Genomic DNA, 14,199 nt, shown 5'->3' with positions numbered 1-14,199 from the left:
ACAGATGCATGTTCAGTTCTTTCTAGTGCAGTGTGCAGTTGCTGATAATTTAGAGGAAAAAAAAAACTTTGATACTCTGTGTAACGCCCTGAAAATCGGGGGTCGAGTAGAAGTCCAACTCCCGAGTTCCAACGCATCACTTATGCAACATATTTAATGATGATTAAATGTTGTCTGTATTAGTGCATAAGACATGAATAAGATTAAGCCAAATCAGCAAGACATAATCCAGGGACAGTTGTAATATGCAAGCGGAAGACTGACTCAAATATGTATAACTTTACAAATCAGTATAAGTTCCCAAACTATGTATGCATTGCCAGGTCAATAATTACATATATTGTTTCAAAATACAAAATGTCAAAAATGTAATAGTCATCTACAAGTGTAACCCTGAAGCCCCGTCGATCAGAACGGTCTATATGACCAACGCATCTTTGAATCATATTAATGAGATAACATCTTCCTCGTCTTGAAACGCTCGCCTCAGAGGTCTAAGCCAAATTGCAACTAAGACATAAGTCCAGGTTGGTATTATAAGCAACATCATCCACGTCAACATGGGAGTGAGTGATCAACTTTACAAATCAATATAAGTCCAAAGTATGTATGCATTGCATCAATAATTACATATATTGTTTCAAAATACAAAATGTCAAGAATGATAATAGTCATCTACAAGTGTAACCCTGAAGCCCCATAAGTACTCTGATTAATGTAAGAATATTATGTATAAATGATGCATGCTTCTCGTCTTCGAAATCGCTCTGCCTGCGATCTCTTGCAATCTAAGACAGGTCTGTGGTTTAAAACATCATCCCGTAACTGGGAGTGAGTGATCAACTCGTGAACAATAAAGCAAAGGTTACACATCGTTCTCAATTCAATAGCACATGATAAAGCAATGCGGTCAACATCCCTAAGTACTGATTAACTAGAATGTCATGTATAAATGATGCATGCCTTCGCCTACTACCTTAGCGATCTTCATCTAACGGTCGCAGTCACTTCCTCGTGCTCTTTACACATTCGCCAAATGGCACATGCAATGCGTGCATGAGTATGATTACTAAATTCTTATTAGATCCTTTTCATACGAGATTAGGAAGCTAAGGTACCTCTCGTCAATTCCCAAATGGTGATCCATTCTAGGTCGCCTAGTAAATCTGTCATACGATTGTTACGTTCGTCACCGAAAGGGCTCGTCGCCTTATCAGTGCAGGCCTAGGTATCGCGGTATGCTTCGAGGTCACTACAAAGGGCTCGTCACCTTATCAGTGTAGGCCGACAGCTCGAATACAGTGTCCCATACCACCGTATTCGGCTCACGAGGTTGTGTTGCTCACTGGACACTACGGAGAGGCTCGTCACCCCAGCGTAGGATGTCAGCTCGACCACGGTGTCCCATACCACCATGCCCGGCTCATGAGTCTTGGCAGATCGAGGTACCAAGGTTAAAGGGGTTTTCACTGGTGAGTTTGGTGCCTTAGATTCAAGCAGTAGCGTCTATACATGGTGAACATACATCGGGTCAATCGGGTTACTTGACGAGCTCGACTAGTACGAGCGCACGTTGAGTTGATTGACATGAAGTGCGTAAGCACTCTGTGTGGCCTAACCACTGCCGACATCCCAAGTACAGCTCGGATTCATCGAACATGTCCTCTGTGGCGAAACAACCTTAGCCACCTATTTAGTGCCTGTTACCGATTGCCTGGACTATACCGTAGTCCCAAGCACATTCAATTATAACAGATAATCTTATAAGATAATCAGAGCAGTAATGAATGCCTAATTCCAATCATACAAGCATGTGAGCATTTGATGGATTTCAACTTAAACATAAATTCACACATATGCAGTCCCTAAGTAAAACAGACAAAGAATATAAGTTACATGGAGGAAATCATACACATTATTAAGGTAGTTGAGAATCTCATCTCAACACCCATGTAAAATACAATTTACTACATGCCTGTTCATTCAGACATTTCTACAAACATTTAGACTACATATTCCAACATACATGACGTATGTTGGTGATAACACGTATTAGGGCAAATCCTTTCACTAAGGAGTTGTTACACATACAACTAGTATAAACACACGACAATTAATCATGGCAAACACACATTCAAATTCCATACGTATATGATCCTTTCTACAAATATATGGAATACACTAAACTCCATATAGTTCATATATATGTGTAAAGTGCGAGAAACATCGTGTCTAAGCATGTGATAGCAATTCAAGTCATAAATCATTAATTGACATTGAAAGCTTTGAAAACCATAACCTATACGTTTATAGTCCGCACCTTTCGCCGGTAGACTCGTAACGAACTCAGTTTAAAAGCTAAGTCTTGGTCTACAGCACCACAATAACCTATAACAGGGAATAGGTTAACTAATTCATCTAATACGTTAGTCGGAAACCCTAAGACAAGTTAGGGTTAGGTTTTCTTATCTAAGTACGGAGTCAGAATCGCCTGTATAGCGATACAGGAATGGCGGTTGAGTGCATAGAGTAGCAGGATCGAATCCCAGGAAGAATCTCCAACTCACTCTCTCACTTTCTTTCTTTTCCCCTTCTCTTTTCTCTATTCTCTTTCTTAGGGTTTTTATAATTCGTATGGAATATGAGAGAGAGTGTTTAAGGTCCTTATATAGGCTCAGGACTGATGGAAATGGCCCCAGGGCCAAGGTATACTTAGGTTATATCCAAAGGGTGTCTGTTTCAGCCCAACGGAGCACTTCTGGTGGCCCCTTTTCCACGTGCGGTCGGACTTAAGCTCCCTGACATTAGATCTAGGTCAGGCTGAGTTTTCGTTCCGATCGGGTTTGTAGATCGACCGTGGCGGACCAGTTTCAGTTCAACGGTCACGGTCACTCGATCAAGGTCACAAGTACACCGACATGTGTGGGACATTTCTCCTGATCCGATGGTGTATTTGAGTCAGATTCTGACGATCTGAATCCTTATATTTGACGCGTAAGCGACACGACTCAGATTACTTAAATTCGGATTTTATTTGTAAGGATGTTCACATTTCTCACACACTTTGTTCCGGGCTCAAGTTGTGCATTTTTAGACACAATTAAGACTTGATTTCCGAGGGGGTTGTCAAGTCTAGTAATGTGGTCATAACTATATAGTTTTGCGGTTATCGGACTTTCGACGTCCAGTCCAGGTCCGATACGGAGTTTCGGTGTGCTCCCGAGAGCAACTAGGTTTTGAGATAGATTCTAGATTTCAGGGTAATGTAGCGTCAATGATACTACACGGTTTGGGTCTTGCAGATCATATTTAAAGTGATTAGTGTTAATTTCACAAGTACTCTAGTTTAGCGCTTGCTAATACTAGCCTAATTTCTAAAGGATTTGGTCCTGGGTGATTTCTGCATGAGGTGGTACTCGGGTCCTTGTACGGATTTTTCCGAGACGTTACACTCTGGTAGACTATGATGGATGATACACATAAGTAGAAATTACTTAGAAATTGCACACGTGGTGTACAAATAGTCAAATTATTCTACTCAGTTCAGATGTATCATCGTCATCATCTAAGCCCTGTCCCAATTAATTGGGATCGGCTCAACGAATCTTGTTCCACCATTCCACTCTATCAAGGGATAGACCTTCAGTTAGACCATTGTCATCAAGTCTTTTCTTACTACATCCACGTCCCTTTAGAGGTTGCAACTCATACCAACTTACTCCTAACCATTGCAGTTCTTGGTCTCCGTTGCACATGACCAAACCATCTAAGTCTACTTTCCCTCATCTTATTACCTATTGGTGCTAGTCCTAAGCTCCCTCAAATGCATTCATTTCTAATTCTATCCTTCCCCGTCTTCCTACTCATCCATCTCAACATCCTCATTTCAACTACATTCATCCTATAAACATGTTGTTCTTCAATTGTCCAACAATCTTTCCCTAAAGCATGGCTGGTCTTATTGCTATCATATAAAATTTCCGTTTTAGTTTGAGTGGTACATGACGTTCACATAAAACTCTAGAGGCAGATATCTCCATTTCTTTCACTCAACTTGAATTCTATGGGCAACATCCTTCTCAATCTCTTTATTCTCATGAGTTATTGACCCAAGGTATCAAAAGTGGTCATTTTGGGAAACTTCTTGGTCAACAATTTTAATTAATTCCTTGTTTTCACTCCTATTGTTACTAAAATTGCACTCTATATACTTTGTTTTAGTCCAACCAATTTTAAATCCTTTAAATACTAAAGCATATATATATATATATATATATATATATATATCACTTTGTGTTTATGCCCTCCATTGTCTTGTTTATAAAAAGTATGCCAGCTGTAAACAACATGCACAATGGGATATCTTCTTTCAAATGACTAGTCAATTCGTCCATAACATGCTAAAACGTACGGGCTCAATGATGACCCTAGTGCAAGCCTACAATAATTGGGAAATCATGTCTCTCCACTAGTGGTCCTCACATTTGTTACTGCTCCCTCATACATATCCTTAATTACGCCAATATATCCTCTTGAAACTCCTTTCTTTTCCAAAAACCACTAGATTAACTCTCTAGGGACCCTATCATGTGCTTTCTCTAAGTTAATAAAGACCATGTGGAGATCCTTTGTCCTCCCCCTATATTTCTCCATCAATTGTCTTAGGAAAATAGCTTAAGTGGTAGACCTCCCAGGCATGAAAAAAGTCTGATTTTTTGATACGTGCATCTCATGCCTTGGTCTTTGCTCAATCACTCTCTCCCAAAGCATCATAGTATGGTTCATAGGTTTAATCCCTTATTAATTAGTGCATCTCTGCATGTCTCCTTTATTCTTATAAACAGGTGTCACAATACTTTTTCTCCATTCATTTGGCATGTTCTTCAATCTTACAATATTGTTGAACAACATTGTCAACCAAAATAACTCAATATACCCCATACACTTCCAAAACTCTATTACCATCTGGTCCGAGGTCCTCTCCTGTTTTCATTTTTCCCAAAGCTTCTTTCACTTCAGTTATCCTAATTCTACAAAAATATCTATGGGCTCTAACGTTATTTGAGTTTGTGCTTGCTTTTACCCCTATGCTCTTAAAGTGATTGTCATTCAGCATGTTCTAAAAATAACTTCTCCACCTTTCATTTATATCATTTTCGTTTTCTAGTATCCTCTGGTTATCACATCTGACATGATCTAGTCTCATTTTTGTAAGTTTGAAGACATCTTTCTCAACCTTTTGCCCCCCAATATGTTGTAAAAATCATTACAAGTAGAGCTAGGCAGAATCCGATCCGATCCGAACCGAACCGAAGGCCTGGATCGGTGCGGATCGAGAAGGACCACTCAACATCAGATCGAGTTCGGATTGTGGTCAATCTGGACCGATCCGATCCGAAATCCAAACGAACCCTAACCCCTCTTTCTCTACCCGAAGGAGGCGCCGCACCCACCCATCTCTCCCCCTTTCTCTCCCGATTTCCCTCCTCTCCTTCTCTCCTCCTCTCTCCTTCTCTCTCTCAATTTCCCACATCTCCTTCTTTCTCTCCTCCTTTCTCTCCCTCTCTCTCCCTAGACTCAACTCGATCCGACTCGATTCGGTTTCCTAGACCGAGTCGGACTTAGTTCGGGTCAGGCCAACAAGGATTCGGATCGGATCGAGTCAGCCCTGCTGGACTCGGTCCCGGATCGGAAAGTTCGGGCCAGGTTCTTGAAAAATCGGATCGAGTCGAGTTGGACCCAATCCGATCCGACTCAACTTGATGCCCACCTCTAATTACAAGCCTTACGTTTAGCCCCACATACTTCTTAGCAATCTTTTTGGTGTTTTTATTATGTTTAAAACTTTCTTCATATGTAGTCCCCTTCGAGGCTTTGAAACATGAGCATTTCTTGTGAATAGCTTTGCCCTCTAGATTCTCCTAATACATGCATCTTTTGTCACTTTTGTAATGCACACAACCATCTCATTCTACATAACATATACTTCTTCCTTGACATTCTACTTCTTCCATCAATTTATTTCTAAATAACATCTCCCCCCCTTTAAATCCCACCACTTAGTGCGAACATCCATAACCAATTAATTCCACTCCCTCCCATCTCTTAATGTGAATATCCATAACCTAACCTATGTTGTGCAGTCAGACTCTTGGTGTAACCTTGGAACCTTACATATCAATCTATCTGTTTTCCTATGTTCAAAAAGATCTATTTGGCTTGTATATGATCCACTTTTGAAAGTTATTTAGTGTCCATCCCTTAGATTAAAGCATGTGTTTGCTAGAGCTGGATTGTATGCCACGGCAAAATCAAGGATAGCATCCCCCATCTCATTTCTTCTCCCAAAACGATATCCTCTACTTTCTTTTCCTACATGAGCATTTAAGTCTCCTCCTACAAATATCCTCTCTGTTTGGAATTCCTTGCATTAATCCATCCATATCCTCCCAAAATTGTCTCTTGATTCTATCCTTTTAACTGTACCTTTGGTGCATATGCACTAATAACATTGATTATCTCCTCTCTTAGTAGAAGTTTTATTAATAAAATCCTATCACTTAACAAATACAATACGTCAATACCCCATTTCTATTACTGCCCTTTCCTATATAACAAAGTTTATATCTATCAATTTCTCTAGTTTTGGCCCCTTTCCACTTGGTCTCTTGTATGTAAGTATGTTAACTCTCTGTTGTTTCATCATATCTACTAACTCCGTACATTTACATGCCAATTTTCCTATATGTGCCAAGACGAATCCTACTCTCCTGGGCTAGCTTCTTTACCCGTGCATGTCTAGAATGGTGTGGGAACCTTCCTTACTTCTCATAGTAACAGAATGTCGTTGTGGTGTGTTGCTTCTGGGGGACACCCTAGCCAACGCTTGCCCATTCCTCACAACCAGGGCTACGATGCTAGTTGCAATGCATCGCTTATAGGGAATGCCTTAGCATGAGTCTGGAATGTCATATTGTTCAGATTCATGATGAAAGATATGACATACGTTTGACACCAGTTACCAACCTAACTCAACCCTCCTTTATCTAGGCTTGGGACCAACAATAAGAGCACAAAATTCCCACAGGTGCAATGTTAGATTATTACATTGGTTGATTATCCCAGTTCAGATGTATCATGATCGCAAAATTAAGCTTATTCCATTATCTGATACTAGGTTCATGGACATTTATTGGATGGCTGAAAATGAAAAATACCCATTGGTCTTGTTTGCACAAACAGGCATCCACGAATAAGTTAGGAGTGTTCAACCAATCTGATCTTTGGATTGTGAATTGACGATAGTGGCCTTCACAATCTAGTTGGTTTTATTTTATTTAATATATGCCACGTCTACAATTTATGAGTGCCGACGTATCAAGTGTCACACGCAGCATGAGTATCATATAACTCAGTAATTTTTGGTTTGTAACAGATGGTTAAATTGTCATATTCACATGTTGTGAAATCTTTTAGTCAATATTCTTTGAATGTGAGACCACTCTTTTATTTTTTATTGTACATATGGCTGTCAATGGGCGGTGATTTGGTTGGTTAGGGCCTGGACTTTAAACTCGGCGTGCCAAGTCTGTTGGACAGGCCTATTCAAAGTTTTTGTTTTTGCTCTCATTAGGCCTGGCCTATTCAAAATTTGTTTTTGCTCTCATTAGGCCTGGCCCATGACAACCCAAGCTGTAGAGCTTTAGAAGTGTGCTTTCTTGATGAAGAAATCTAGATGTTAAGTTCCATATTTCTAGTATATGGTCTTCGATACGGTTTTATTTCTCTCAATTGAAGCAACGTTCTGAACAGGATTCTAAAATTGTCAGAACCATTACCTTTCCATATATATATATATATATATATCTAAAATTGTCAGAAGGGTAACTAAGCCAGATTTCAAATCATTACAATCACAAAAACCCTGTGTGATTTGGTCTTTTATTGAAATCGTTTGTTCATAACTTCATGTAAATCTTTTGTGAAATCAAATTCCATTCGAACCACAATTGTTTTCTATTAAAATCATGCGGAATGGTATTTTTTGGAATCATAGATCGTAGAAGGTTAACAACAGTGAGGTCCAATGTGATTTGAGCATGATCGAGGACTTGAGCTGAAAGTCTATCTATACCATGCAATTCATTGACTTGCAATTATTTAACCTTGTATATGTAGAAAAAAAGAGGTGGTCTCAAGTCCAACTGGTTGGGCTACAAGCTACGGTCCACCCAACGGATAACTTCGAACCTATTAATAGCATGTGAATATCCAACCCTTCCAATAGGTTGGCTCTAGCATGAGGATCACCTGATGCAAAAATCAGTCATTTCTACCCATCAAGTGGACCACACCATGGAAAACAATGTCCGGCCATTGATTAATAGCAAAAGACAAGTTTGATTGAATCAATGAGTGGATAATGCGGATTTTACACAAGGTGATCCTCATGGTAGGGCCAAGCTATTGGGTGGCTTGATTGTTGTTCACATGCATGAAAGTTCAGGAGCAAGGTATTTAAAAATGGTTACATAACATGGCTGTTACGGGCATTACGTAAAGGTAATGGTGGCCACCATTGCACGTTATGGGATCGTAACGTTATGGAAAGAAACAGCCCATAGCGCCCTGTTACGGCCCTGTAACAGAACATTGCGGGGCCAATGTAGGATTTTTATTTTTTATTTTTTTTCAAAAGAAGAAGAAGAAGCCATAACAGCTGTTACAGCCCATATCATAACGTAACAGTGGTGGCTGTTATAGCCACCGTTACTGTTAAAAAATACCATGGTCAATAGTTATCCACTGGGTGGACTGTAACTTAAAGTCTAACCAGTTGGACTTGAGATCTTCTCTTAAAATATTGACATTTTATGTACTATAAACATTTCTATGAAGCTGCCTTTTGTCCTTTCTTAATGGAGAAGAATGCTTTTGTATTCTATCCACATGAACTGTATATAGACTCACTGTGTCAATAACCAAAGCTGTTCTTGATTAGCCAAAACCCTCTGATCATGTTTTTTTACTAATGTCAAAAATCTGTTTTCATCAGTGGATTTTTGGATTTTGTGATATCATGAGTAATTCGTAATGGTTTTCTTGGTTTGTTACATTGATCAGATTAGCCAGCTATTTGGACCCGGATTTCTACTGAAGCTCTACCTGGCTGGGGCGATTGGTGGATCAGTTTTCTTCTTGGTTCACAAGGCCATCTCATCTTCAAATGTATTGAGCAGCACAATGGTTTAGTTGATATTTGAATTCAAATCTCTACTATTTAGTTAGATGCCATCTGAATATGATGATCAAATTAGTATTTTTGACTTCATTTCTCTGTGAAACCAAACCATTTGATATTCAGTACCCTTATGTCCGTATATTTATACAGATGTTTTCTAGCTCCATACACACCTCCGCACGAAGCCACAAGTGTAGCCTGGAATGTGGGTGCGGCATCCAAGCCCAGGTGGGACCAACCATGTAAATCATTTGCAAACCCAGGTTTTCAACTATCAGGTGGGCCTTATAGGCACGAAAGCAATGGACAATTAAACTGAAGCGTTCATGCAACAGATGGATCAAACATGTGATGTTTTTTGTGGAACAAATTGTAGATCTATCTACACGTAGTGGATAGATTGTGAACATCTTCATAGATCTAATACACATGTGAGAATGATCAGACTTGATGGTTTCTGTGGCACACCCAAAGGTCATGCAATTGTGTGATACTATGTGCACCCGTGTGAGACCACACATGAGATGAGACTCATGAAAGATTGTGAATCATGATCACTCTTAGCAAAGGAAGAAAAGGAAGAGGAAAAGACACAAGAGAGAAAATAAACTCTTTATTAGGGCACGTCCTCTCACTCAAGGCGTGTTTGATTTTGAGGATTCCATGGGAAAAGAAAATAGTTTCCCTTGATTTGACATATTTCTGCCATTTGATTTGCATACAAAAGTGAATTCCGCAAGTCATCATTGAGCTTTTCCACATTTCCTTTTTTCTGACACAAGAAACGAGGTAACAATTTCCAATGAAAATGGGATTTCACATGAGTTTTCCTTGTGAATCAAACACAACTTAGTTTTTGGAATTCACTATTTTCCTCTAGTAGTGGAAATCGTCATTCCTTTTTCGTTTCTTTTCTCAAGGAATCCTCGATTCAAACACACCCAAAATGTATGCTTTACTAAACAAGACTCCCTTTAGATAATAAGAGCTTTCCTGAAAACATCCATTGTAGAACTAAAAATTATAAGACAAAATACTAAATTAAATCCTAATGACCCGCCAAGATGTTAATAATCTTTAACACTTTTCCATATTATTGATCTTGTATGCCCCCCCGTTCATGATAAATGTTCCTTCTTGAGATTCTGAGAGATAAGCACAACACCCATCTTTGCGGGATTGTTGTGTTTCTTTTGAAGAAGATTTCATCGCTATGGCACTCACCACATTCATGGCAACCATCACCACATGCTGGTCCAACCCCTTCAGTGTCAAGTCTAAGATGACTCTAGCACTCCCCCCTTTATCACTGATTCTCTACTTATCACACCAAGCCAACCTCAAAAGATAACCTATTAATAAATACATTTGCAGTCTGCTCTTCTTTATTCACATATAGCACTTCAATACCATCACGTAACAGCTTTTCCCGAAGAAAATGATGGCGCACCTCAATGGGTTTCTTTCTTGCACTTGTTATCACAGTAAACTCCTTCATTGACGCAGGACATGAAATTTAAGTATGAGATGCAAGAATTCAGGATTAGATCATACCAATTTAGAAACAGTTACACAAATTCCACATCCCGCATGACAGTCCAAATCATTCAATTAAAAGGGGAATCTATGCGGGTCCAGGCCGACACAGGATAGGACTGGACCAATAAAAATTATAAACCAAACGATGTCAAAGGGAAATAGAAATCAACCACACATGCATAAAAATCAGTCCCTAATCCAAGGGATTCCCCAATTTCAATTCAAGGAACCCTAGGGTGATGAAAACGGCAAACAAATTAAGGAAAACGCAATATAGGTTTAGAGTTTATGAAGAAAATATGTATGAGGAGGCAAAGAGGAATGAAACCTGAACCAAAGTCGATTCCCGCATGTGGACAGCGGGCCTGGGGCGCTCGCACGTGCGCAGCCTGGCTGCATGTGCGAGGGGGCGTCGATTGTAAAAAAAAACTCTCTTTAGCCCTGGTCGGCCAGGGGTGTGCTCCAAAATCCCGAAGTTTCGGGTCGATCCGAGCTACGGCTTGTGCGTGGTGCTCCGCCGAAGTTTCAGCCCTCTTGTAGGGCCAAAATCTGGAATTCTGCTATAAAGAAGAAAACTATTACACCAAAGGACGAATTTGAAGCACGAATGGTGGTAGAAGATGAAAAAGAGAGATGATGGAGGATGGGGGTGAATCGGGATCGATGTGGCTTTGCACCACGGTAGTTAGCCCTTTGAAAAGGGAGGGCTTCGCACCCATTTTTGAATTCTTCCACAACTCACTAAGAGAGCAGAAAAATAAAGCAGGAATTTTTATTAAACTTGAATGAAATCAAAAGAACTATAAGGGGTGCCTATTTATAGGAAAAATCCTATACCCCTAAACTCATGCCATGTGCGCAACCTATTACTTGGTGATGAAGTAAACTAAAATAAAAACCAAACAAAGAAATCCAAAGCGTTCATGATATTCTAAAAATAACAATAAGCAAAACCTAAAATATAAAATCAATCCAACTAGTGGGCCATGATCATGAGATCCCATTATAGACTTTTCTTAACTAATGGGTCCACTCTTTTGAATCAAAACTTTATCTTCTAACTAGGAGGCCTTCCCTGGACGTCGTCATCGATCCAGATTGACGGTGGGGCCCTCTTTCTGGCGTACGAGCATGGGGGGGGGGGGGGGGGGGGGGTGCACGTGTGGACGGCGTGCACTGGATTTTGCCATCATTCATAGTCTTCATCCTGCTTGATTTCTTCAATAACTGCATGAGTTGCTCCATGTTGCCATTACTGCAATTGTGTATCAGCTTTGGCCCACGACAAGAACCTTGAAGTGTAGGAATTGTTTTCTCCACTGAATTAATTGAATTAATACAAAGGGACCATTCAAAAAATAAGAATGAATACAATGGTGGAGTATTTTATTTTAATAAAAAGATATACTATACATTTATATGATATTTATAGGCTTCTCAAGTTTTTTAAGGAAGATTCAAGAAATCTTCTCGAGCTTATCTAGAGAATTTACATAGATTACAAGAATACCCTTACAGGCTTATCTAGAGAAACCTAAGGATCTTCTTAAGCTTATCTAAAGAATTTACATAGATTACAAGAATACCCTCAAAAGTACAGAAATTATAAGAACACTCTCGTAGAAATTACACTACTATTTCTTAACAGAATATGCCCATACCCTTTCTTTGTTAAATCATATGGTGCCAACTTTAGCTGTTGTGCTACAGAAGAGGGCTAGCATTCAAATGGTTAGAACTGTCCAGTCATATTGTCAGAATGATTTTTCAAAGTGGTCTATGACATGTTGGTTGGACCAAGTGAATGGTTACAATAGATGGTGTAGAATACCAACATGTTAAAATGCAACTATCTGAAGATACTTTACACACATAAAGAGTGTGTGTCCGCGCGCGCGCGCACGCGGAATACCAACATGGTAAAATGCAACTATCTGAAGGTACTTGACACAATATATATATATGTGCATGTGCATGTGCATGTGTGAAGAGATACAATATATATACGTGCATGTGCATGTGTGAAGAGATCCAATATATGTGTTTATTTATTTATAGGAACATCGTAGTTAAAGTGTGAAGAGATCCAATATGTGTTTATTTATTTATAGGAACATTGTAGTTTAAGCTACAATCATACTTTTACCTACATAATTTTCCAATTTTGCCTTAAAAATGTCACATATTTCCAACACAACACACACATGCACACAAACGTATGTATCCTCGAGAGAGTTGGGCCAAGATCAATGGATTCTTTTCTTTTTTAAACGACTAGACCAATTGATTCTTTGTTATGGAATATGGAATTATGGGCAATTCTTTGTTAGCAGCTTAGGAACGTCTGATTAGAATGCATCAAGTGTGCCCAGCTATAACATGGCATGGATGCACTACATAGGATTATTTCCTCTAAAGTTAAAGGAAGCTAGAGGCGTGAGGAGATACCATGTGACTCAAGTCGACAAAGGCCTTATCCAATTTGTAGCCCCTCGTATCGTTTCTTTAACCATTTAGTAAGGTTTAGTCTCATAGGAAAAAGGTTAGTTGGACATTAATACCCTCGAAGTGAAAACATCTCCTCTCTCAATGACCTATTACTCTCACTATGATGTTTATGCAAATCATTCAAAGAATAAAATAAAATAAGATAAAGAACCCAAGTCAACTGTGTTGCATGTTTCTTCTACTCGTTAGAATCATATTCTTTCTTCCGGCTGATGATTTATAATATTTGTGTATCAGCTCCAAATATCTTTGATAATTTTCAAGCTTTTTGTTAGATATTGGCGTTTTCTTTTGCCATATATTTGATGATCCTCCAAATTCAAATTTCTTAATTTCGCTAGTATTTGCTCTTTAGTTGTTTCTTTTGTCCTCTTCTTCTGTTGGCTTCCCATTCTATGCATGGGTTTTCAACTAGTCTGTACAAAAGAATTATGAAAACATCTCTAACTGTTTGATGTGCTGCACGATTTTGATTTTGTTCTCTAATTGTTGTATTTTCAGGATGCAAAGTACGCACGTGGACTGGTATGTATTCACGAGAGCTTGTTATGTCCTTTTCTTTTGCCATATATTTGATGATTCTCCAAATTCAAATTTCTTAATTTTGCTAGTATTTGCTCTTTAGTTGTTTCTTTTGTCCTCTTCTTCTTTTGGCTTCCCATTCTATGCATGGGTTTTCTACTAGTCTGTACAAAAGAATTATGAAAACATCTCTTAACTGTTTGATGTGCCGCACGGTTTTGATTTTGTTCTCTAATTGTTGTATTTTCAGGATGCAAAGTATGTACGTGGACTGTTATGTATTCATGAGAGCTTGTTATGTTGACTTGGCGAGATGCATGCATGCGTGTCAAACAAATACATATGTATTGCTAAGCATAAGCCTAACATGCATGTATAGTGTTTTTTTT

General features: G+C 39.1%; 1 protein-coding gene across 4 annotated transcripts in view; it reads left to right on the top strand.

Moving 5' to 3' along the window:
- The window catches only part of LOC131219391 (RHOMBOID-like protein 12, mitochondrial), a 58,956-nt gene that overhangs the window by 30,078 nt on the left and 14,679 nt on the right, over positions 1 to 14,199 (top strand). The window contains exons 4-6 of one of the 4 annotated variants that reach the window (XM_058214498.1): positions 9,124 to 9,228; positions 13,790 to 13,813; positions 14,061 to 14,084. In XM_058214498.1, coding sequence (XP_058070481.1) covers positions 9,124 to 9,228; positions 13,790 to 13,813; positions 14,061 to 14,084 — 153 coding nt within the window. Of the gene's footprint in view, positions 1 to 9,123; positions 9,247 to 13,789; positions 13,814 to 14,060; positions 14,085 to 14,199 lie in introns of all 4 variants that reach the window. The other 3 variants (XM_058214497.1, XM_058214500.1, XM_058214499.1) reach the window with 3 other exon arrangements.

This window comes from Magnolia sinica, chromosome 11, assembly GCF_029962835.1.
Source record: "Magnolia sinica isolate HGM2019 chromosome 11, MsV1, whole genome shotgun sequence".
Taxonomy (NCBI): Eukaryota; Viridiplantae; Streptophyta; class Magnoliopsida; order Magnoliales; family Magnoliaceae; genus Magnolia; species Magnolia sinica.
Note: the sequence above shows the minus strand (reverse complement) of the source record. Positions and strands in the feature narration are given on the sequence as shown.